Source organism: Balaenoptera physalus (assembly GCF_965194825.1).
Source record: "Balaenoptera physalus genome assembly, chromosome: 13".
Lineage (NCBI taxonomy): Eukaryota > Metazoa > Chordata > Mammalia > Artiodactyla > Balaenopteridae > Balaenoptera > Balaenoptera physalus.
This window is the reverse complement of record NC_138892.1, coordinates 26,228,792-26,254,707: the sequence shown is the minus strand read 5'-3', so window position 1 is coordinate 26,254,707 and position 25,916 is coordinate 26,228,792. Positions and strand designations below refer to the sequence as shown.

The 25,916-nt window shown below is 43.7% G+C and overlaps 1 protein-coding gene across 1 annotated transcript in view; it reads right to left on the bottom strand.

The window, feature by feature from the left end:
• Nucleotides 1-20,357, bottom strand: part of TMCC3 (transmembrane and coiled-coil domain family 3) — a 310,722-nt gene extending 290,365 nt beyond the window's left edge. The window contains exon 1 of the mRNA XM_082419009.1: nt 20,239-20,357. Coding sequence (XP_082275135.1) covers nt 20,239-20,247 — 9 coding nt within the window. The 5' untranslated portion in view covers nt 20,248-20,357. The remainder of the gene's footprint in view (nt 1-20,238) is intronic.
• Between the last annotated feature and the right edge of the window lie 5,559 nt (nt 20,358-25,916).

Sequence of the window (25,916 nt, the reverse complement as noted above, 5' to 3'; positions counted from 1 at the left end):
TGGAGAACCCTGACATACATCAGCTTCCACTGAATTTCAGAGCCAAGCAAACCTCAATGGCCTTGGATACGGAGCCAGAAAAACACTACATCTCTATCAGATCCAAGCCCTGGCCTTCCTCTGCGCTCCCTGGTCCCCTTTCATTCAGCACTCATCTTTCTCCGCTGGGCCAGGCACTGCTCGCTTGCCCCCGTGACTGCTCTCCCAGGACTTCAGATAGGAGGCAGCCTCATTAAGCAGCACCCGCCACTTGGGCGCAACACTCCTGGCGCAGATACGCCAGCCTCTGCTACTCAGACACCCAGACTCTGGTCTATGCCTGCTGGGCACTGTTGTTTCCAGCTAGCCCTGCGGCTAAAGCTAAACGATGCTCTGGACGGCAAAGCCTCCTGTAGTGCTTCCAGCATCATAAAAAGAATGCATTTGAGAGCAGTCAGCACTGATAATAGCTTTAATAAATACAATCCGTTCTATTTTCAATTAAGATTTTAGCTTTCACTCAGCAGGGCTTTAACAGAAGTCCTAAGCCTGGGAGTAGGTCATTGATAATGTATAAACCATTTCTAATGAACCAAATAGCAGGACTTCTGCTGCCATCCTAGGTTTCTTCTTCTTTTTGTAAAAGTCTTCCCGCCTCTCATCATTCTGATGCACAGCTGAAGATAATTCTGCTCCCTTGAAACACTAGGTACTGCCTCCCCTCCACTAACTGCTATAATACCTCAGTTTTTTGTTCCCTTGTAAAGCTTTTTAACAGAACTAGTAATATAAGAGAGAACCAAGTAGTAGATGGAATTTTTTTGTACCTTGTTAATAGGCTGTGGTCAAAAACATGCAAATTCTTACCAGGACACCAAGAAATGAGACATATATCCCAAGCAGATTCGACACAGGGGAAGCGGATGTGGTCTCTCTCTGCCGATACTTCATGCTTCTCTCAAAATGACCTCTTCGGGTTTTGGCAGCAGGCTCTGGACAACATCACTTCTCTATAAATCAGCTCAGTCACGCAGATATGATTTAGTTATTTATTTCCCAGAACAACAGGAGGTTTGGTTGACGTTTGGAGATAAATGAAGAGGTCAGTCCTAGAGATAGCCTAGCTCCACTTTAGGGGGCAAAAAGACTATCCTGCCTACTACAGCAGGTGTTAGCTTCCTGGCTTGTAGTTGACATTTATAAGGTGTCTCCCATTAAAGACATGAGCTTGAGATGGCATGGTTCAAACAGGCCCTCAGAGTCATGCCGTGGTAGAGGTTGAAGATGCCACAGGGGTTATCAGGAAAAGCACTGAGTTACATGGACTCAGCAACAGAACGGTGAATAAAATAGGGCAGATATGTATATATAAATGCGTACGTTTGTGACATGACACGTGGTTAGTGGCCTTTTCTCAAAATTTTATTCATTCATCTATTCACTCATTCAACAAATAGTTATTGAGTACTTACTGGGTGCCGGGTATGAGCACTAGGAACCAGGGAAATGATGGTAAACTAGGTAACTCCTTACGTAGCTTACAGTCTAGGGTTTACAGCTTAGTTAATAAACAAAATTATAACTGCTGCCCATTAAAAAACTCAAACAGTTGGGGAAAGTTGATATCCTGGACAATTGAGAATTACCATATATACCATAAATGGATTCTCAACTTACAAATAAGTAGACTTACCTATAAGTAGTCTACTTATAAATGAGTAAACCAGAATAATAGTTCTGATCATTCAGGAAAAAAATGTTTATTGAAGGCAAGCTATGTGCTAGTCACTGAACTAAAAGCTGGGTTACAAAAATGACTGATAAAATTGCTACCTTTAATGAGCTCACAATCTAAGTGAAAAGTTGAAAAAAAATTAACAAAGAGCTTCAATATAGGTGACAAAGGCTTTAATGAAAGATGGAAAAAATCTTTCAGAATGGGAGTGGGGAAAGTAATAAGGGTTGGAAAGAGGGCAGCACTTAAGACTTTGAGCTGAGTCCTGAAGAATGATGAGTAAGGCGATGCCAAGCAGGCAAGGGGTCAGGGAGTTCATTTCAGATGGAGGGAACAGCATGTACATTCCCAACTGAAAACAGTGCCTTCAGGGTGAGCAGACAGTGTATCTGGGCAGTAGCCAAAGATAAGCCTTGAAAGGGAAACAGAACCCAGGTCTTGACGGGCTCTGTATGTCCTGACAACATAGCTGCACTTTATCGGGCAGGCGATGGAAAGCCTCTGCTGTGTTTTGAGTACGAATGGCCTACATGATTAGATTTGTCTGTTGATACATCACTCAGGCTGCAGGAATATGCACCTCACACATTTCTGAAGGTGTGGCTGAAGGTGTACAGACTGGAGGAAGGGGGAATGGTGCAGGTAAGCAGTGACAGTGCACTGGCAGGACGATAATAACCATCATTTGTTCTTCCTAGTTTACAAATCAAAGGGAGTGTAATTGAAAATTAAAGAAACATATCTCAAATGAGGTCATACATGACAGCTCTGTCCAGACTCTTCATTAACTCAAAACAAAACAAAACACAACCTAGCATCATATTACTAGATGAGTAAAACTGCTGGTGCATTTTGACCTATTTACTGCATTAAGAGATTCCCAAGAAAACAATCTTGATGAGAGAAAAATAACTTTGTTCAAAGAAGTTTTTAACTCTACTGCTCAAATAGCCGACAAATGAAAACAGTCCAAATGTCTAAAAATAAGGGAGAGTTTAAGCCAAATGTCATCTATCAACATGACTAAGTACTACATAAATATTAAAACAACTATAGCCATAACTATCCCCATACACTACGGGGGGGGGGGCAAACTTCAGAACAATATACATACAATGACCACAACCACACGTGCCTACTATGTGTTGGGCCCGGTGCTAGGTTCTGAGAACACAGAAATAAGCCAGACATGGTCCCTGTCCTCCAAGATCTCACAGTCCACTGGGAAAGCCAGATTCACACAGCTACAACAATGTGAGGAGTTCCAGGCGAAGTTGGTCACCTCATGGTGCTGGAGAGAGGACTTGCCCAACTCAGAGCCAACACACAAACACAACACAAATGTAGACATTCAAGTCAGTGGCAGAACTCAGATACAAATCTGGAAGATCCCAAACCTGTACCTATTGATTTCGTTAGATTATCCTGGACATGAAAATAGAAACTGGGAAACTTAGGATGAAGAAAACTCAAATCCCCAAGACCCTGGTTTGCAAGACAAAGATCTAGAAGTAGGAGGACGGCAGTGGAAGGGAAAGATGACAAAGATTCACCCAACAGTATTCAGCTCCTGATTAGGACTGAGAGAAAGAGTCAGAGATGATGTCAAAAGACTGAAGCCTTGGCATCTGGGAGAATGGTAATGGGGCTCCCTGAAACAAGAAACCCAAGAAGAAGATCAGGTTTGAGAGTAAGAAAATAAGCTCCATTTGTCGACACTGAGTTTGAGGAACACTTGGGAGAAGAAAGGTAGAAGTATGCAGGACTTTGCTGGATATTTATCTCTGGAGATTTGGAGCCACAGGGTAAAGACACAGTATCCAAGTCACCCTGTGGAGACAGCTGAAGCTAGAAATGAATACTGAACAACAGGTAAGAACATATCTAACTAAAAGTACTAAATGTAGAAGATATACCCTTTTTAGTCCCTCATATATTTAAGCATCTACTTACTTTCAAACTAGTATCTCTATCAAATTAATAAAATAATAAATGGAATAAATAATAAAGGATAATAATACATTACAATAAATTATGGAATGAAGGATCAGGCTACACACAGAGTAGATACATTGATCCCATATTTTTCCATGGGATAAATTCTCTACTTTTATAATGAATATAATTTGGAAATATGATTTAATATAATTAACATGAAAGCTAACTTTTTCTGCAGCAATATAATCATGACCATCCTCCTACCAAGCCTGTGAACCTCTGAGATAAGGACTGTGGGACTATGCTTATGGAAATTTCTAATAAGGTATCTGGAGAATAGCAAATACTTAATATTTGTGGAAGGAATTTTGCAGAGAGGGGAATACTTTGTATGGCTCTCAAACATGAGGAAGTTGCAAAGTACTATAAGAGAGCATTTGTGTGTACGTACATACTACTGAGTTCTACTGTTGAAAACAATCTGGGCTGCCACTGTGGAGGCGGTGGATGATTTCACTCATTTGAAATCTACAATTACTCATATGTAAATTAGAGGCAAGGCAGCGAATGTGAGAAATTCAGAATCAATTTTTCTTTTTAGTACTACTAAGATTCTTTTTGTGTCTGTGATCTGTATGTGCCAACACTACAATTGTGTTAGTTCCAGAAATAACTCGGAAAAACATTTTCAATGATGAGCTTTGAGTGGCAAAACTGGAAAGGATATTGTCGATCTGTTGTACATTCATAGTGTGCTTAATCTCATGCTCTTTCTTTCACACACATGCTTCAGGGCACAGAGGAAAGTGAAAACAACACTGTAAATCTCAGGGCTGCAGAGGGAGAGCTGAAGGAGGAGAAACACAATTTGGGTTCTTACACTGGGTTGGATATCAAATCTCCAGTTCTCCTTCTATTTCCACTTACTGAAACAGACATTCCCAGGAAGATAAAGTGAAGATAATTCTTGTTCTTCCTGATTCTCTGTCTTTTGATTCCCTTATTGTTTGTGAAGATGGCATGAACTTTTAAGGGGGAGGTCCAAGCTAGGATTACAAGGGAAGTTTAGGTTTTCTTAAATCCATCAACTGAGACATATGAACAAAACCAAGCTTCCCAAACACATCATAATTACCTACGGAACCTGTTAAAAATACAGACTTCTAGGCCCTCTCAGAGAAATTCTGATTCAGTAAGTCTGGGGTGAGACCGGAAATCTGTATTTTCCCAATGCCCCTCCCCCTGCCACCCACTCCCACAAATGATTCTAATAACCAGCCAGGCTTGTGAGCCATGAACAAGAGACTGCACTCAGACTTAGCAAGTAACAGTAACAGCTTTCATCTGGACAGCAATTCAAAAACTGCATTCATATAGACTATTTTATCCCCATTTCACAGATGAGGAAGATGAGGCTCAGAGTGGCCCAAGTTCCACAAGCCTGTATATGTCGCACCTCAGTTCAGACGCCACAGTATAATGCTATATCTCCACTGCACCATTATTCAAGCACCAAATTTCTGAGCACTGGTGAACTCTAACCTGATCTTGGGTCTCACTGCACAAAACACCCATGCACCGACCAGCAAAGTGCTGTGGTGCTCCTGGACAATTTTTGCACCTGCCCATAGTTCAGGAAGACTACCTGCATCCAAATAACCACTTCTTACTACATAAGCACTAAAAAAATATCTATTAAATGGCATTTTAATAAATTTGTAGAATGCACAGCTTGTAACATTCTAATTTCATTTTATAACTTGTAACGATAAATTATCTGAAGATAAAGAAAACAAAGGTATCCACTTCAGCAAAGAAAGCAATAGCCTCACTACTAATTTCCAAAATAAATTTCCATAATTCTAGTTAATAAAGCTCATTAGGATCCCGAAGCATGGAAATGAGATCCCTTGTAATTAGGAAAGGGTGCCATGAACAGCAGGTAAAGGCAGGTGGATGGATATGTGTATGTGTGTATGAGGAGGCGACAAGTGAGGCAAGCAGGGAGATGAAATATGAAATATCTTGGTTTGGAATGGGTTTCTGGTTTTCTGTCCATGTAGCTCTGCATAACTTCTGACTATGAGTATGGGCCATGGCAGAAATTGATGCTTCACATACTGGAAAACAAACTGCAGACATACCTGGGACACAGGGAAAACTCTAACGCTACAGGAAAATTATGGCCAAATCCAGCCACCTGTTTTGTGTGTGTGTGTGTGTGTGTGTGTGTGTGTGATCCATAAGAATGGTTTTAACATGTTTAAATGACTGGAAAAATCAGAAGAATTCTATTTTGTGACCTGTGAAAATTATCTGAAATTCAGATTTCAGTGTCCATAAATAAAGTTTTATCGGGACACAGCCACACTTATTCATTTTATGTCGTTTTATGTATTACCTATGGCTGTTTTCACATTACAATGGCAGAGTTAAGTAGCTGTGACAAGAATCCATATGACCGACGAAGCCTGAAACATTTACTATCTGGCCCCGCAAAGAAGAAGTCTGTCGATCCCTGCTTTAGGGGAGGTATTAGATTACTTCCTGAAAAATGACTCTGAGCATTTGTCAAATATGAAATAAAATACTGAACTTAGAACCATCTCAGATATATTTTCCTTGATACTAACCTAAAAAGCACACCACAGTCTAGTTACCTCTACCTGAGTGTCCCAATATTGAATTGAGACTATTTCTGTGGTTTCCTAATCCAGAAGTAGGGGCAGGGAAGGGTTTCTGCACACTCAATTGCGTTATTAGAATGACGGACGCATGAAGAGGCGGAGGCAGCCGAGCATACTAATCCCGCAGGGCCCTCTGCATGGGCTGTGTTTCAGACTTCCTTTTATTGAGGGATGGAGAGTTTTACCCTGTCAACAAATATCTCAAGCACTGTTGCCATTTTCCCAGCATTAATATTCACAAATCAGAAGTGCAGTATACAAAGCATAATTCAAAGTAGAATGGAAGGAGCTGCTGTCCTCCCTTCCACTGAGGCAGGAGGATGGCCTGTCACGGTCCAGACAATTCTGGTCTATTATCAGCAGCCTAGTTTCTGCCATCTCTGAAGGCAACACAAATTATGTATAAAGTGTTTGCTATTGTTGCACCAATCAGCTAATTCAATTGTCAGAACATTTCAAACCCCGTAAGAAAAAGTGGGAAGCCTCGCTCCTTTGAACTGCCTGCTTGACTATACCATGTCACAGCTTGCTTGGGGGTAGAAATAAAATATTCTCCATTAGAAAATTAATGTAAATACCCTGGAAAGCCAAATAATAAGCATAATGGTTTAGGAGAAAAGTAACCAGAGTGGTTTATTATTCACATCACAAGCACATATTTTAATCTGTGGCTTTATCACACGCATTGATTGTTGGTACAACTCTTTTTTTTTTTTTTAAGTGTTTGACTTTGGGTTTTTGTTTGGCTGGTTATGTGCATTGGTTCAATTCTTAAAGTATTTTACTCACATTTCAAACAACACCTAATCCAGCCCTCTTTCCCGGTGTTTTTACCTAAACCCTCTGTGAACAACAGTGCCCAGTTTCATAACATACCCAGTCCTTAGATGCCAAGGTAACAAAGAAGGTGCTCTTATACTGAAGAACTCCGTGGGCTGATTTCCCTGTTGAAAACCTTAACATGCTTTCACGAGCCATTACACTAGTGTGAATCCCGGCTCTGCCAGGTACTAGCTGCACGTGCACAGAGACCACACTTCATTTCCCTAAGCCGCAGTCTGCACCTATCAATTGGGGGTTAATACTATTTTTTTTTTAATTAATGTATTTTAGTTTACTTATTTTTGGCTGTGTTGGGTCTTTGTTGCTGTGTGCGGACTTTCTCTAGTTGAGGCGAGTGGGGGCTACTCTTCATTGTGATGTGAGGGCTTCTCATTGCGGTGGCTTCTTTTGTTGCGGAGCACGGGCTCTAGGCACACGGGCTACAGTAGTTGTGGCTTGTGGGCTCTAGAGTGCAGGCTCAGTAGTTGTGGCACGTGGGCTCAGTAGTTGTGGCTCACGGGCTCTAGAGCGCAGGCTTGGTAGTTGTGGCACACGGGCTTAGTTGCTCCGCGGCATGTGGGATCCTCCCGGACCAGGGCTCGAACCCATGTCCCTTGCACCGGCAGGCGGATTCTTAACCACTGTGCCACCAGGGAAGCCCCTTACTACTACTTTCAGTGATGATTTTGACTCAGGAAATTTACTAAAAAAATCACTGAATTATACGCTCAACATTGATCAATTTCAACGTATGTAAATCATTCCTCAATAAAGTTGCTAAAAAGTTAATTTTTAAAAATTGTGGTTAAAGGAGGAAGCCATCGGTGAATAAGGAAGTGGGGAGACATGCTCTTTGAGAAGGAGAGGCCAGCTGAAGGTCGGAGTAAACAGATCAAGCTAGAGGCCCAGAGGCCTAGAGGTCCAGAGGCCTTCAAGAGTGTTCCCAGTGGTCATGTCCTATTTAAAACCCTCTTCCTAGACTCCCCTGACACCGCAACTCCTCTCTTCTGTCCCTCAGAGTTAATCATGCTATTTTCTAGACTGTATTTTGGATATGCTTTTGTAAAATGCAATCATCACACTGCACGGCAACTATTTCTTTAAAAGTCTGCCCTTCACTAAACTGTGAGTTCCTGGAGTTGGCAGCCCTGGTCTCTAATTCAGTCCAATAAGGCTCAAGAAGATTAGATGAATGAAAAAATAAATAACTACTGCTTACTGCAAAAAGCTTTTTAAAAAAAAGATGGTTTTGAAGAGTCAATGAACTATATATGTATATGCAAAGCGCTTAGCACAATGCTTTGCATGTAGCAAGCATTAAGTAAATAGTGGTTCTTTTTATTAACAAAACACAGCAAGAACTACACTACAGCAAGAAGTGTATTTCGAAGTTACACTAGCCTGCAAAATAAAGACGTCCAAATGCATAGAAGACCTAGTTTTAGAGGACCCTCTCTCCTATTTCCAAGGGTTAAGGGCCCAGTTATTGGCCGAACTCCAAAAGGCCTCACACAGTCATCTACAATTTGTGGTCAGAATCCTCCAAGGTCACAATTAGCAGCAATCCCACTCTCACTAAATCCTGTACTCGCAGGTTGTAGCTATACTGAGTAGTAGTTGTTGGGCTGGCTGAGGATTCATTCTTCTAGATTTTGGTCTGAATGAGAAGAGACAAAAAGCAACAGAGAGCAACGGAGGGCAGAAGCAAGAGACAGTGTTTCCGACTGCCTTCTCTTCCTCTCCCCACAGGTAAACCACCGTCCAGCATGTCAGGAACTGCTGGACTACTGACTTAGCAGGTACCCGATGAGATTCCTTCAGCCATTCAATAGATATTTACTGATCCCCTACTATGGGTCTGCCATTGTTCTAGGCACTAGATACATCAATGAACAAAACATTTAAACATACTCAAAACAACGAGGCAAGGTGACTCTACTGCCTGGTATCAGGAGTTAGTATAAATAAGTAGTAACTGAGATCTGAATAAAGAGCCCGTAGACTCATCCATATATGGAAACTTGATAAATGCCAAAAGGTGGCACTGCACATTGGTGAGGAAAGGATGGGTATTCAGTAAGTGTTGCTGGAATGACTGGTTGTCAATATGGGGGAAAAACTGAATTCCTACCTCACTTAAAATATTGAATTTAATATCAAGTGGGTTAATGGTCTAAATATTAAAGGCAAAAACTCTTTTTAGGAAACATCGGTAAATATCTTTAGTTTGCAGACATGGAAGGATCCTTTATGAAGCAAAAAGCACAAAACTCAAATATTATACCTTAAAATTCATCAAAATATTCCATTAAAAAAAGACAAACGGGGGGCTTTCCTGGTGGTCCAGTGGTTAAGACTCCACTTCCACTGCAGGGAGCATGGGTTTGGTCCCTGGTTGGGGAACTAAGATCCCACATGCCGCCGGAAGAGGCCAAAAACTAAAAAGATAAAAAAACTTAAAAAATAAATTAATTAAAAAAAAAGACAAACTGGAAAAATGTATTTGCAACTCAGTAAGAAAAAGACAATATAAAAAAGAAATGAGCAGAAGATATGAACTGATATTTCACAGAAGAGGAAACTTGAATGGCCAAAGAATACATAAAAATATGTTCAACCACACCTGTAATCAGGGAACCACAAATTAAAACCACAGTGAGATAATATTTCACCCCTGTCTAATTTGCAAAAAAAATGTAAAGTCGGACAGTACCAAGTGTTTGGTAAAAATATAGACCATTCACAAACTGCTAATAAACCTCTTTGGAGAAGAGTATGGCAATATCAGAATTGACAGTACGTTTATCTCGCAGCCCCACTATCCCACCCCTAAATGCCCTGGCACTCACAAACAAGTAGATACACAACATGATAGCAGCAATGCTTTGAAACAACCTAAACACATGGCAGAAAGAGAAAGGATAACTCAATTATGTAGTATTTCATTTCATGATATACTTAGGCCTAAAAATGCATGATCAGCTACTGGTATCAAATGGATAAATCTCACATACATAACGCAAAAAAGCAAATTACAAGAATACATAATACGTTCATACACACACATATGTGTATATATGTTGTGATATATATAAAGTTCAAAGACAGGCAAAATAACAGTATATCTTGCTTAAGGACATATGCAGATGTAATAAAAATATTAAAGGGCATAGACATGCTATATTCAGGATAGAAGCTACCTTTGGTTGGAAGGAAAGTACTGGGAGAGCTCCATCTCTGCTATTGTTGGGTTTTTTTGTTTTTGTTTTTGGTTTTTTTTGGGTTACAGTCTTTTATCAAGGTATAATTTACATATAATGATATAGATCTTAAGCGTGCAGTTCAATGAGTCTGAATGATGTATACACCCATGTAAACCGCACCCCTATCAAGAAGTAGACCATTTCCATCACCTCAGAAAATTCCTCATGCCTCTTCCTAGTCAATCCCCACCAGCAACCACTGTTTTGATTCCTATCACCATAATTTAGTTTTTCCTGTTCTAGAACTTCATATAACCAAAATCATACAGTATGTACTTCTGTGTCTAGCTTGTGATTCATCCATGTTCATGCATATACAGTAGAATGTTCCCTTTTATGGCTGAGCTCTATTCCATGTTATAAATATACCATAGTTTACCTTAGTAAAATTTTTTTTTTATTTTAAGCTGTGGTGGATACACAGATGTCAATGTATTAATCTTTATATCTTTTTACATATTAGACATTTCCTTTTTTTTAAAGTGTAGGTCAGAGGGTGGTAGAGATCCTCCAGGACATATACCTAAGGGTGAGGTAGCTGGCTTGTAGATTATGCATTACTGCCAACTCTACTAGACATTGCAGATTCCAGTTGCTGACCGCAGACCTACTGAATCAGCAGCTTTGGAGGTTGCCCAGGAATCTGCATTTTTAATAAACCCCCCAAGTGATTCTTATTTTTCTTTAAAACCTGATGGGTTCTTTTTTAAAATATTTATTTATTCACTTATTTATTTATGGCTGCGTCGGGTCTCACACGGGCTCTTCGTTGTGGTGCAGGCTTCTCTCTAGTTGTGGTGTGTGGCCTCCAGAGCGCACGGGCTCTGTAGTTGTGGCACACAGGCTCCAGAGCGCGTGGGCTCCGTAGTTGTGGCGTGTGGGCTCCAGAGCATGTGAGCTCTTTAGCTGTGGCGCACGGGCTTAGTTGCCCTGCGGTATGTGGGATCTTAGTTCCCCAACCAGGGATCAAACCCGCATCCCATGCATTGGAAGGCGGGTTCTCAACCACTGGACCACCAGGGAAGTCCCCAGGTGATTCTTATGTACACAGATTTTGTGAAACACTGTTTGTAAATACATTGTCTGTTCTGTAATTCCAATGGCTTCCATTGCTATTACCTATATGCCTCAAACTCAAAGTGTACAAAACAGAAGCAATCTTCCCAAGTCCCACCCCTTGGTTTTTCCTCCAGAGTTTTATGTCTCAGTTCATGGCAACACCATACACCCAGTTTCCAAGCCAGAAACCTGGTAGTCTGTCATCCTTAACCTCTGTCCTCCCTGATCCTCTGCATCCTATCAGTCACTAAGTCCTACTGATTCTACTGCTAAAATATCTCTTGAATAGAACAGGTCTCTCCTTTCCCTTTCCCATCTCCCTGGTCCAGGTCATCTGGATCAATGACTGTAACAGCCTCCTAACCAGGCTTCCTAACCCAGTCTTGCCTCTCCAGTACATTCTCCACCTTGTGGCCAAAGGAACCTTCTGAAGCAAATATCTGATTTTCAAAAATCTGCTTAGAACATCTCAGTGGCTTTCTGTTGCCCTTCAGACACTTCTCAACATGACCTACACAGCCCTTTATGACCTGGCCTTTCCCTATCTTTCCCTCCTCAACTCTTCCCGTTTACTCTTTTGTGTTCTATGCATTTAGCTACTCTAAACGCCTCTTGCTTCTTTCAATGCGCTACTCCTCTCCCCCTTTTACACAGGCTGTTCATCCCACCTGGAACTCAATCCTCCTCCTCTTTCCTGGCTGCCCTGCTCACCCTTCAAGTCTCAGCTAATAGTCACTTTGTCTGGAAGGCTTTTATGAACCTTCCCTCTGCCCCCGACCCGACTAGATAAGGAACTCCCACTACGACCCCTACCACCTTCTTCTTCCTTTGCAACAGCATACCACCATTCACAGAACTGCTTCACCACCTCCTTAGACAGACGCCAACCCTCTGAGGATATCGGGGCCATGCAGAGCTCGCTCACTCACAATGGATGTGTACCACACAATGAGGTTCATTTGAAATATCTGTTCCATGAGAGTCACCACATTACATTTAGTCCATGTACAAACAAAGCTTACGAAACTGCCTCAGTTGTTTCCTTCAACTTGAAGAGACACACAGTTCTAAACTCAAAGAGCTATGTATTATCTGTAGTGTTTGTATTTTATTCTCTCTGCCCCTTCGGCAAGCGTTGTCTGCCACTGGACAAGCAATCCATCAAAAGGAGCAAGAGGTGGCAAGACTCAGAACTAGACAGCTTGATTGTCAAACCTTAAAAAAAAAGCCCCATGGGACTTCCCTGGTGGCACAATGGTTGGGAGTCCGCCTGCCAATGCAGGGGACACGGGTTCGAGCCCTGGTCCGGGAAGATCCCACGTGCCGCGGAGCAACTAGGCCCGTGCGCCACAACTACTGAGCCCTCACGCCACAAATGCTGGAGCCCGTGCGCCTGGAGCCCGTGCTCTGCAACGGGAGAGGCCGCCGTGGTGAGAGGCCCACGAACCGAAGCGAGGAGCAGCCCCCGCTCCCTGCAACTAGAGAGAGCCCAGGCGCAGCAACAAAGACCCAACGCAGACAAAAATAAATAAATAAATTAATTAATTAATTAAAAGAAAAAAAGCCCCATGTATTTTCAAAGGTCACACCTCAGTTACAAGAGAGGCACAAGGCCTGAAATCTTGTTAGGATTACCATAACTGAAGTGGAAAGGCTTTTGGCAAAAGGATTGAAAGTTTATTTTTTTTTTTGTGCTAGGATTTTCGGTCTAAGGCTCAGGTGGGTATACTCATCAGCTGCTGAGGATGCAGGCTGCATGTAAGTTTACCAGCAGTTTACCTAGAGCAGAAGCTCTCAATTTTAAATCCCCAAGCTTCCATCCTGTTTTTTGTTTTTTTTTTTTAGCATAAACATTAAGAACCCAGACTCTGGTGCCAGAATGCCTGGTTTAAAATCCCTGCTATATCATTTACTGGCTGTGGTATGCCTGGCAAATTACTTAGCTATTCAGTGTCTAGCTTCCTCACTTGAACACGGGAACAAAATGGCACTTATTTCAGAGGTTTGTTGAGGATTAAATGAGCTAATTACACATAAGGCACTTAGAGTAAGGACTCAGTAAATGTCAGACATATCTAGGGGCGTAGGAATAGGTTTGGAGGAGCAAGGATGTAAAACAGAACGGAGAAGACAGAAGCAAAAGTAATCTGCTACGTAATAATAATAGAGCACTTTGAACAGATTATTATTCAGCCCTCAGAAAAACCCTTTAATGCAGGTTAGCCAATCCAAGTCACACAGCTAATAAATAGCTGAGCTGGATTTGAATCCAGGCAATCTGTCTCCAGGAGCAAGTCCTGAACCACAATGAAATAATGTCTCCTACCTTCACATCTGTCCCCTTGGGGAATGGAATTTCTGCTTTGTAAGGGAGAAAGTGAAGCAAAAAGATGTTAAGGAATGAAAAGAAGAAAGAATAAAAAAAATAAGGCCAGACAACTATTTTCTGAATTTAAAAGTGATAAAGTGACAAGTTTCCCTTTATCATCCCTTTGCAAACATAACAGAGCCCACTGTCTCTGTGGACACTTTACTTTGAATCCAGTAGGCCAGGATGAAATCAAAGTCACTATGAAAGACTACAACAGACTGACAGATCCCTCTCAACCTAGTAAGACCCAAATGTGAAGTGGAAATGAGAGGCATGAAATGGGAGGGTGGGCGGGAGAGCAGTGGCTGGGGCATCAGGGACACAGAAATCACACCTCTGTCTAGAGCAGCAAGACAAGCTGAGGCGCTCTAGAGCCAGACGCACAAAGGATTCACACTGTTGTTTGGTCTGTAGCATCAGAAAAAATGCCTTGACATCTCTGAGCATCACTTTTTCCATCTTTAAAATGGGAACAAGAACACCCGCCTCTCCACGGATAAATCACTTTGCTACAATGTTAGGAAGAAACAGGAAGACAGCACTCTCACACGCTGCTGTGGAGGTGAAAAGTGAGGGCAACTTGGTCATACCTCTCTTTTTTTTCAGTTTAACAAACTTACAATGTGCCAGGTACTGTACTAGTCACTTTACAATTATTAACTCATTCCATTTTTGTCACTTTACAATTATTAACTTATTCATTTATTGACTTATTCCATTAACTTATTCAAGATTGTTTACCAAAATGGCAGCAATGATTCCCCTCACTGTATCCTTGTCCTTGGAGAGTCCCCTCCCACATGGACTCTAAGCTTGGCAGGACACCTGCTTTGGTCAGCAGGACAACAGCAAATGTGACACAAGCAGAGATTTGAAAAATGCTTATGCTTTGGGGTTTGCCATCTCTTGCTGTTTTTTTGCACCCAGAGACCCCCATGTGAAGAAACCCGCTGTCCCAAACAAGGTCCCCACAGCCCAACTCACTTGTCCACTGCCAGATATATGAATGAGGCCATCCTAGATCCTCCAGCGACCAGCTGACCCACCAGGACCACAGAAGCATGAGAGAACTTAGCAGAGCTCAGTTGGGTTGGCCGGCCAAGAAAAGCCAACCTACCGACTCAAAAGCCGAGTACGATTTGTCTTAAGCCACTAAGTTTTGGGGTGATTAACAAATCAACACAGACTAACTGATAGAATCTTCATAACAATCCTATTAGGTAGGCACTATTCTTATTCTTATTTTACAAGTCAAGCCACGGAGTTAGAGAGAGGTTAAGTGACTTACACAGCGTGTGAATGGCAGAGTCAAGATGCAACCACCAGGAAATCCGGCTCCCAAGTCTGTGCCAAATTGCTATATTTATGTATCTATATATTTCTATAAATATCTCCTGAATACTATGCTGCTTCACCTAACAAAAGTAAAGATGTTTGTATCAGTTGACCCAGAAATTTATCACACAGATATACTCACATACATATAAAATCATGTATGTATAAGATTATTCAGCACAGCACTGCTGGTAGTAGCAAAAGACTAGAAACACCACTTCTAGTAGATCCATATAAAGGTATCCTATATGCAGCCATAAAAAGAACCGGCAGATCTACAAACACTGATCTTGTGTACAGGGAAAAAAGCAAAGTGCACTCATATGCTACCCTTTACATTTACATTTGTGTGTAAAAAAAAAAAGGGGGGGGGCGGGGGAGTGTGAATATATACCTGCTATGTATCTGCATAGATTATTCCTGGAAGTATACAAAAAATGGGTTTAACATCAATTATTTCTAGGGGAAGGGGAGCAGCTAGCTGGGAAACAGGGTAGGAGGAACAATGTTCACTGTAAACTTCTCCATATCTTTTAAATTTTATATTGTGTAAATGTATCACTTATTAATTGTAACTTAAAAGGTTGTTATGAGGCTTCCCTGGTGGCGCAGTGGTTGAGAATCTGCCTGCCAATGCAGGGGACACGGGTTCGAGCCCTGGTCTGGGAAGATCCCACATGCCGTGGAGCAACTAGGCCCATGAGCCACAACTACTGAGCCTGCGCGTCTGGAGCCTGTGCTCCGCAACAAGAGAGGCCGCGATAGTGAGAGGCCCGCACACCGCGATGAAGAGTGGCCCCCGCTCGCCACAACTAGAGAAAGCCCTCGCACAGAAACGAAGACCCAACACAGCCAAAAATAAATTAATTAATTAATTTAAAAAAAAAAAAGGTTGCTATGAACATGAAGGGAGATAATAGATGCCTGGCACAAAGAAAGCGATCAATAAAAAGTAGCTACCACTGTAATTATTTTTTCACAACTGATTTCTAACTCTTTTTAATACAAATAATTTTTTAAAGTAACCAATCCTCTAAAACCCTTGGCTCTGCATAGGAAAGAGCTCATTTTGGATGCAAAAATAGAGAACAAAACATTAGCTAGCTACGTGAAGAAGTGAAAGAAGAATCCAGCATATGGCTTCTCTGGTGGTCACGTGAGGTTCAAAGCACCGGGCAGAGTGGTGATGCACCATGTCAGCCTCTCCTCGGAGAAACCCAGTTATTGGGCATCTTCTGTGCTCCCATTTTGAACATTCCCTATGCACCCTTTCATTCAGGAACACCAATGAAAATAGCCATTACTTTCCATTCTAGTAGAATGTCTTCCCTCCCTCTGCATTTACTGATCTACAACAGCTAAAAGGTTGCCACACGCATCTTCTGAACAGCTAAATTATCTCTTCGGAAACAGAAAAGGTCTGAGGCAGGAGCAGGCAGTTTGTAGGCAGCAGAGCATAGTGGCAAGAGCCAGGGCTTTGGGGCAGGCAAACCCGGATACAATTCCAGGTCCAACACTCAAGCTGAGTGGCCTAGAGCAACATACTCAACCTTTCTGAGCTTGTTATTACCACATCTGTAGAACGGTGACAACAGTTGCTATTTCACAAGACTCTTGCTAATACATGTACCACAGAAAATGTTCACTGACTGTTAGCTATTTTCATTATCATTGGGGCATTCCAACCAAGGCCCAACCACCTTCTTTTCTCCACTTCTCTTTCCCTCTCTCTTGCGCGCACACACTCTCACATACCCACACTCACACGCAATTAGCAACCTTAAATGTACATGAGAGGATTCCTACCCCTTCCTTCCTCCCACATCAGCAAGTTCAGTTGACTCTACCTCCAAAATATCTCCCCCTCTCTCCATCACTCCTGCACTCAAAGGTGGTCTCCCTTTACCAGTACCATCCCCATTCCATAATCCATTCTACGCAAAATAGCCAAACTGATCTTCAAACAAGTAAACCAGACCACATCATTCTACTCCTCTCCTTAAAATTCTCTAAATATCATCCCTCTGCATTTAGGCTTAAATCTAAATTTCTTAACATGGCCAAGAAGGTCCTATAGAACTTGGTCCCTTCATTCCACTTTCCCCACCCCTTATGCACCCCACTCTGCTTCAACTCTGATATCTTCTCTCTGTTTCTCACACAGGCCAAGCCTGTTCCTGCCTCAGGGCCTTCGCATTTGATCTTCCTCAGCCTGCAGCACTTTCCCTGAAACTTTGCATAACTGACTTCTTTTCATCGTGTAATTCACAGTTCAAATGTCAACTCCTTAGAAACGTCTTCCCTGCCCACACACGCTAAAATGGCTTCACTGCCTGATTCACTCCCCTTTCTGTAACAGAGAAGAACGAACCTCACTCCATACTGACCTATTCCTTTAGCTCTAAACTTTGTGCTCTGTTGCCTGTGCTTAAGTCATGCTGGCTCTGATCCTTTTGTAAAAGAATGTTGCCTATAGCCTGAAATATACAGGATAGCCCATTCCCAAGGCTCTGACCTTTAAAGGTATAACACTTTCCCACTCATATAGAGATAAAAAGTTGCAGAACAGAAAAAACATTTGTCTTGTTGAAGGTTTATAGGAACATTATGACCAGACCTACCAGGACAGCTGCAAGAACAAGGGATTCCGGCACCAAGAAGTCTGCAACAACCAGCCACCCTTCCTCCCCTTTCAGTATAAAAGCAGCCTGAATTCTAACTCAGGTTTAGATGGTTCTTTGGGACGCTAGTCCACCATCTTCTCAGTCTGCCAGCTTTCTGAATAAAGTTACTGTTCCTTGTCCCAACACCTCGTCTCTCAGTTTACTGGCCTGTCTTGCAGCCAGCAGTACAAGCTTGGGCTTAGTAACTATTCCATAATCCTGCTTTATTTTCCTCACAGCACTTGTCACTCTGTAAAATTATTTGAATATTTGTTTACTTCTGTACTGTCAAATTTCTCAACTAGAATGCATTCTCCAAGAGAACAAGGCTCTTAGCTGTCATCTGCCCTCTGTACTCCTAGAGCTCAGAACAGTGCCTACACATAGTAGATGTCTAATACGTATGCCTTAAGGTGGTGGTGGGTGCTTAAAGTATAAATTGCTGAGCTCCAGTCCTAGAGGCTCTGATATAATAGGACTGAGGTAGAGCCCAGAAATCTGCATTTCTAGCGAGCATTCATCGCTTCCATCCTAAAGCAGGTGATATGCAAATCTCATTTTAAAATACTCTGGTCAATGCCCTCCATCTGCAAATCTAGATTCTCCACCTAACACACCTTACTGAGGCCTACAGATCCCATCCCAGCTGCCTTCCTTAAGAACCCCAGTGGCACTCAAAGTAAAAGGAGGTTGCTGACCCCTAAATTTGGAGTTTAAACAAGTAGCCCCACCAATTTCCATTTCTGCTGCTCCACCGATGCCAGGCATGCCAACTAGCTGGCCAGCCTGGCTGGAATCCTATTCTCCCCAAAAACACCTGAGCAGGTTTGGACTCACTCCAAAGGTAAGCCAGGTAAATTTCCGTGTCAGCTCACTAACAGACTTTCCAGAGGCAGCTGGGGCCAATTCACACTTGCTCTTCATATATTCACGCCAAACACCACCCACCTCCACCAAACAGAATACCTAATAATCTGGCATCATCTGCAAAACAACAGGCCAGAGTTCCTGTTGAAGCAACCCAGCCCCTGAGAGGAAGAAATCTTTGGAAGGGCCACTCAGGTGACCAAATTAATGGGCACATACATACCTCAGTAACAAGGCAACCCCAAACTCCAAGCCAGAGAAATTCACAGGCTCTGGTGAGAGTCTTACTCTGCTTTTCCCATTTCCTCTCTCAGCCTCGTCTCTTCAGAAAACACCCAACACCCTTTCTTTGGCACATAAACTGTCATCAGGGTTGGCCTTAGGAGGTCTGGGGAAATGTCATGGATATCTACCTGGATCTCCTTGAGTTTCCTCCACCCTCTTCTCCCTATAAGTGCCGAGATCCCGCGTTTGATTAAAGCAGCCTCTGTCCCCAAGATTAAAATCCAGCCGCATATTGGTACTGGTAACTCATGAAACCACCAACACGTTCGTGTCAGTCAGCTCCCTCAGACAGGCAAGATCAAGCTGTGCAGGACCTGTGCGCGCGTGCTCTCGGGGCGGACAACAAACATCACCAACCTCAGGCTGTCCCTTGAGGTGGAATAAACCCTGCAGTTCAGCCTGTAGATTGGAGTTTTTCCACTAAGGGCTCTGGCTGGAGGGGAAAGGGTGTGCGCAGGGCCCTCACACCTGCCGTTTGGGAAGGAGCCGCTGCCGAGGGCGCTCCCAGCCCAGGCGCAGGGCTGGGAGCCGGCCTCCGGGCCTCGGCGCGGGTTCCGGTCGGCGAGCAGCGAGCGCCTGCCTCCCTCGCGCCGAGGGAGTGACTCGAGTTCACACTGCCCTGCGCCTAACAAACGCCAGAAGCGAGCGCGTGTCTAGAGGCGAGGGGTGACGACCACCTCCCCGAAACTCACACCCACGCCACTGCGCTGTCACCCGCCCGACTCTGGGGCCCGCCCCTCCCTGGAGTGTGCGCCGCGGGAGCCCGACCCGCGCCCGCCCGCAAAGTTTACGAGGCTCCCGAGGGAGGAGCGAGGCGCCGAGCTCAGAACGCAGTGGCGAGCCGAGCCGGCTCGGGGGTCGCGGGGGAAGGGGCTCCCCCCGCAAACCAGAGGCGCGGGGTGCGGGGGGGAACAGCCCACCGCGGCCCCGGGGAGGCGCGGGCAGAGAGCCCCGACGTGTCCGCGCCGCCGCAGGTGACAAATGAGCCCCATGCCCTCGGGAGAGGAGAGACGCCAGGGCCCCCTGTAGCCCGCCGACACCGTCCTTAGGGCGCCTCCCCCCACGCCCAGACCACGGCCGCGGCCCCGCGAGACCGGCCGCCCAGCCCTCGGCCCTTCCCGCCCGGCTCCCCCGCGAGGCTCTCGCATCGCTCCCGGCGGCCCTGAGCCGGGCTGGAGGGGCGCGCTCTCACGCTCGCCGGCCCCCTCCCGCCTTCGAGGCGGGGCGCACTCACCCTCCGCATGGTGCCGGGACGGCCCGGGTCGGGTTCGGCGGCGCGGGCGCGAGGCGGAGGGTCGGGCGCGGCGCACGGCCGGCCAGGGAGTATCGCGCTGCCCCCTCCTGCACACGCGTGCGCCGCGGCCGGCGAGCAGGCGGCGGCCTCCGCGGGGGCGGGGCGGGGGCACGCCGACCGCAGGGTCCTCGGGTCCGCCCCGCCGCGGGCCGAGCTCGGGCGCCTTCCGCCCCCGTCGCGGCGTTCCCACCTTCCCGAGCAGCTTCGCCCCTCTCCTCACCCGGAGAGGAGCCGATCCCCACGGCCACCCGAGCGCTGGGAGACGGTTGGAGTTGAACGTCCACCCTGCGGGGCACCCAGTTTGAGGAGCAAGAGGGGATTGTGGAGAACGGAGGCGGGAGTTCTCACCGCTCTGAGAGGATTGATACTTCTGTTCTCCCCGATGGATGGGAGGATGCCTGCTGGTGTCCCATTCTACTTTATAGATTCAGCGACTGTCTTCTGGAAGTCCTGAGCATTCATAAACCTTTTGGGGGGAGGGTTGAGGTGAGAGTTAGGAGTGGGAGACAGCAGATCAACCCGCGGCAGGAGGAAAGACAACCTCTCGGAACAAAGATGGTCTAGTTTTGTCCAGACGAACGAGCTCAGTGGGGGAAGGGGTCTGCGTCCTCTTACGGAAGAACCCACAGGTCTTCCTGGCAAACCCCTGCCTGCAAAGCTTCCTCTTCACACACAGTCTCCCCATGCCCACTCCAACTTCTCCAAACAACAGGGAAAGCCCATCCCTAAATGCTAATGCTGCTGGGAAAAGGATGAGGGAGAGGAGATACATTCCTCCTGATCATGAAAACACAGCACACCTTGAGCCGGGGTATGCAGGATCCAAATCCTCAAGGATAAAAGTAGGATGGAATGATGTGTGAGGGTCTTCGGGAAGAAACCTGGCCTTTCTCTTTGGGGCTTCTACTGCTGAGCAAAGTAAATCAAAGCACAGAATGCAAGGCAGCCTGAATTCAATATAGAAAAAAATATCCCTTGTTTACCAAAAGATCCTTTGAAAAGCATACAAAGACGCTTGTGTTTTCAAACCGGGCTGTGCCAGGTAAACAGGCAGACAGCAGTAGGAAGGCTTGTGCTGGGTAAACACTTGTGAGAATGTTTCAGCTTTTACGTTGCCTGGCTGCCAATTATTCTGGCAGATCACCACTTACCACTGTCAAAGATATACTGTTATAATTTTCTAACATTGATAGAGTGTCAGCAGCACTATAGAGACCAAATATTAAACAGACTAAGTACTTTTATGATCAAATGAATAAAAATATTTTGTCTGGATTTCTCTTGGGTGCCTACCAGCGCAGCTGAGAGTAGGGGTGACTGATGTAGTAGGAGAAAAAGTAAAGGAAGGAAATTAATGAAATCTGCTCACCCCCTTTTTACTTTAATTTATGACCTGCATACATAAATACATGGGTCTTTTGCTCCCTTGATTTGAATCCCTTCAGATTGGTCTTTGGTGTTTTGCCTTTGGGGAAGTAACAGTTGCAGCAAGTGTACTTACTTATGCACCATGGGCTTTACCTATGTTACCACTTTCAATCCATACAAACCTATGAAGTGTACTATGATTTTATGGTTTTTTAGAGAGAGCTACTAAGGCTCAGAGAGGGTAAGTAATTTGTCCAAGGTCACACAGCTTGTTAGTGGCACAGTCAGGATTTGAACTCAGGCTGTCTGACTCCAGGACCCATCCACTTAATTCCCATGCTTTACTGCCCTCCTGTGCTCTGCTTCACATAAAAGGTATAGCAGTGAAAAGTGTTATTCAAAGTAAATAATGAGTTCTTGTCATAGATCAAATTAGTTGCTTCCCATCTCTGTGCCTTGGCTTCCTCATCTGTAAGATGAGAACTTGGACTAAATGGATATGTTAAAGACCTATCCAGAAGTAAAGTTTTAGTTTTAGAGTATTACCATGTGAATATTTTGTGCTCAGCATTGTGGGAAATCTTAACCTCGAGGAACAGTGTTAGTAACTTCATTGGTTTGTATAATATCTCACCACAGCCCCTTGTTTTACACTGCTTATGCTGCTTTCTACAACACCACCTCTCTCTCCTCCTTCTAGTGGATGTTCTTTCCTTTGTGAATGCAATTTCTAATCCAATTAATGTTAATTTCTTACTAAAGTTGAATAACACTCCTGGTGTGAGGGGGGGGAAGTTTCAGCTAAGTAATTGTTAGGGTGATCTTCGAGCATTAGTTAGCCAGAATAATTTTTAAACTCCTTTCAGAAACCGACAATTATTCAGCTGTATCAAATAAATGACAACATATCAGATGCTAATGGAACATAGTCATACTGCCCATCTATGGAAATCCCCGTCTCCAATACTATCATTAACTAACTTGAAGAACCAAGTTAGCAGTGGAAGTAGATTGAATCAGATTTTCCTCTTTTTTGCGGGGGAGGGTGAAGAGGAGGGTCTTTATTTCCTTTATATATTTAAAGTATCTTAAAAGTGTTTGAATGATAAGTTATATCACTAGTTCGTATTATCACACCTCCATTAATCTTCTAAACTCAGATGTATTACTATTTGTTTCCTTGAAAACCACCAAATATTTGAGAATATAGTATATTTTTCCCCCATTTTCTTTTTCTCAATTGTGTAACAATATCTCCACCAGTCACAAACAGTGATATTTAGCCCTCTTGATCTTCAGGCCAGATTTTTAGGTCCTCATCTTAAATACAGCAGGAAATGTACTAGGATTAGCAGGTCAACTTAACTTCTTTCATTATTTATTAACGTAGATAGGTATTTGATATAAAATTGGGCAAAAATGAATCAGTTTATAATTTCACATACATAGTAAATGAGAAATGAATAATTTGTCTATTTTTTGTAGATAAGAAATGTTACCAACTAGCATAACTTCTTACCTGTCTGTCACCCTCCATTTAGAAATTCATTAGTAATGGAATATTGTTTTTCTTTGCCAATGTTCTTAAATCAGAACCCTTCAGAAGGCATCTATTAAATACCTACTGTGAAGGACATACATTATTGGTTGAATCAATCTATATTTCCCTGAAACAGATCAAGAATAATTTCAAGGAAAAGATATGGTCACAACTACATATATTGAATACTTCATATGCCCCAGGCACCATGACAAGCCATTTTACATATATCAGTCTGTTTCATCCTCACAAAACCCTACCAGATAGTTGTTATTATGTCCATGTGATAGGTTAGGAAACTAAGGTTTATCGTGATTAAACACCTTCCATAGGTTGCATGGCTAATAAGTAGTGAAGATCTAACCCAGATCTGTCTAACTCCAGAGCCTATGAGATTAACCAGTGCCAGGCGGATGCTAATGTATCACAGACTCTTCTCTCTCTCTTGAACTTCTTCAAAGCGGTGGAAATGTGAGCCAAGAATTTTACATCCAGTAAAACTGACTTTCAAGTATTTATACTAGAATAGAATGGAGTTAACTAAGAAAGGGTTCTTGAAGAAGATGAGTCCTTGTCTTTTAAAATAAGTACAAGATTTGAATTAAAAGAGTGAAGCATATTCTTGATAGGGGACAGCAGAATGGCCAACAAGCTGGAGGTGGTGACAGTAAAAAAACAAAAACAAACAAAAACAGATCTCCTAGGGAGTTCTGGGGCACATGACTGGGGAGGTATGCCTGGAGGCCAGTTAATAAGAGGCTGGGGATACTCATCAGGGTACAATTATACACATTCTCTCCATTTTTATTTGCATTATCACAATCACTCAAAAATATCCATTTATTTTGCTGTAGAAGGTCTACGTGGTTGCTATGCCATTGTTTTTCTTCTTGCCCTTGTCAAGCCCTCTTTGACCTCTCCGAGCCACAACCTAGGAATTGGGCACTCCATTAAATTTTTTTTTTTTTTGGTGGCCTGAGGATACATGGATGGATAGTGGGGAAGAGGTTACCTGAAGCTGTGTGTAGCCTTTGTTGGAGGAATTTGATTTTGCTCTCTTCTCTGAGGTTCTGTACAGGGTTCATTCCCTAACAGGTATTTAAAAAGACAAAATTCACCCACACTCCCACCCCTGATACTGTTTACAAATTTCCATACCCTTTCCTAGTCTCAGCCGAAATGCATATCTGCTTGCAATCTGTTTACATGGCTTTCTCTTCTGCTAGACTACTTTAGAGACGGCTCCTTAAAGAAGGGACTGTCTTAATAATTCTTACATCTCTACAGCCTATCACAGAATAGGCTCACAAAACAGGTACTCAGTACATGTTTAACAAATGAATGAATGATCTTAAAACCATATTGGGGGCTTCCCTGGTAGCGCAGTGGTTAAGAATCCGCCTGCCAATGCAGGGGACACGGGTTCGAGCCCTGGTCTGGGAAGATCCCACATGCCGCAGAGCAACTGGGCCCGTGAGCCACAACTACTGAGCCTGCGCGTCTGGAGCCTGTGCTCCGCAACAAGAGAGGCCACGATAGTGAGAGGCTCGCACACCGCAGTGAAGAGTGGCCCCCTGCTCGCCGCAACTAGAGAAAGCCCTCGCACAGAAATGAAGACCCAACACAGCCAAAAATAAAAATAAATAAATAAATAAAATTTTAAAAAAAACAAACAAAAATAACCATATTGGGACTTCCCTGGTGGCACAGTGGTTAAGAATCCTCCTGCCAATGCAGGGGACAGAGGTTCGAGCCCTGGTCAGGGAAGATCCCACATGCCATGGAGCAACTAAGCCCGTGCTCCACAACTACTGAGCCTGTGCTCTAGAGCCCGTGCTCCTCAACAAGAGAAGCCACTGCAGTGAGAAGCCTGCATACCGCGATGAAGAGTAGCTCCCGCTCGCCGCAACTAGAGAAAGCTTGCATGCAGCAACGAAGACCCAACACAGCCAAAAATTAATTAATTAATTTAAAAAATACACATATTGTAGCCTGCTCCTTTCCATCGACAAAAAGTTTTCTATATTTTTACATGGCCTTAATAATTACCTTTATTGCTGCTTATATGGACATCTCATTGATATATTTTATCATTTAATCATCCCTTCAAGTTGTCATTTGAGTTGTTTCTACTCTTTAGAAATTCTTTGTGAGTTAGTAAGTAGGGACATGACTTGATATAAACAAAGGTTTAGAGGAGGATAATATGAATGTGGTTGGTCAAATGGTCCAGTTGTAGGGAGGCCAGTTAAGACGCTCACTTCAGTCACACAAAATGGTGCTGATGAGGTGGCCAAGGCCAGGATTAGAATGGTGGTTGTAGAAATGGAAAGGGAGAAACAGTTTCTGCATCTACTGCTAAAGCTGGAAAGATGTAATCATGGGTTTATCCCTATTTGGGGCTAAATATATGACAGACACTGGGGACATTGTTCTGTGTTGAAGGGCATTGTTTTAGCACCACGGACAGCTCCTGGGTTGTCAGGCAGGGGCTCTGGGTGGTATGGGGCCATTATCGCTGTCTGATGGCTCCTTTTAATAAAAAGCAATAAATAACATTGATCACATACTCAGTGAAAGCTTTACATGCATTAAGGTATTTAATTGTCACAAGGAAGCAGGCACAGAAAGGACCCCCAAAGTCAGACGGATGGCAAGTAAGGCAGAGCTAATTTCTGAACCTAGGTGTTCTGGCTCCAAAATCTATTAC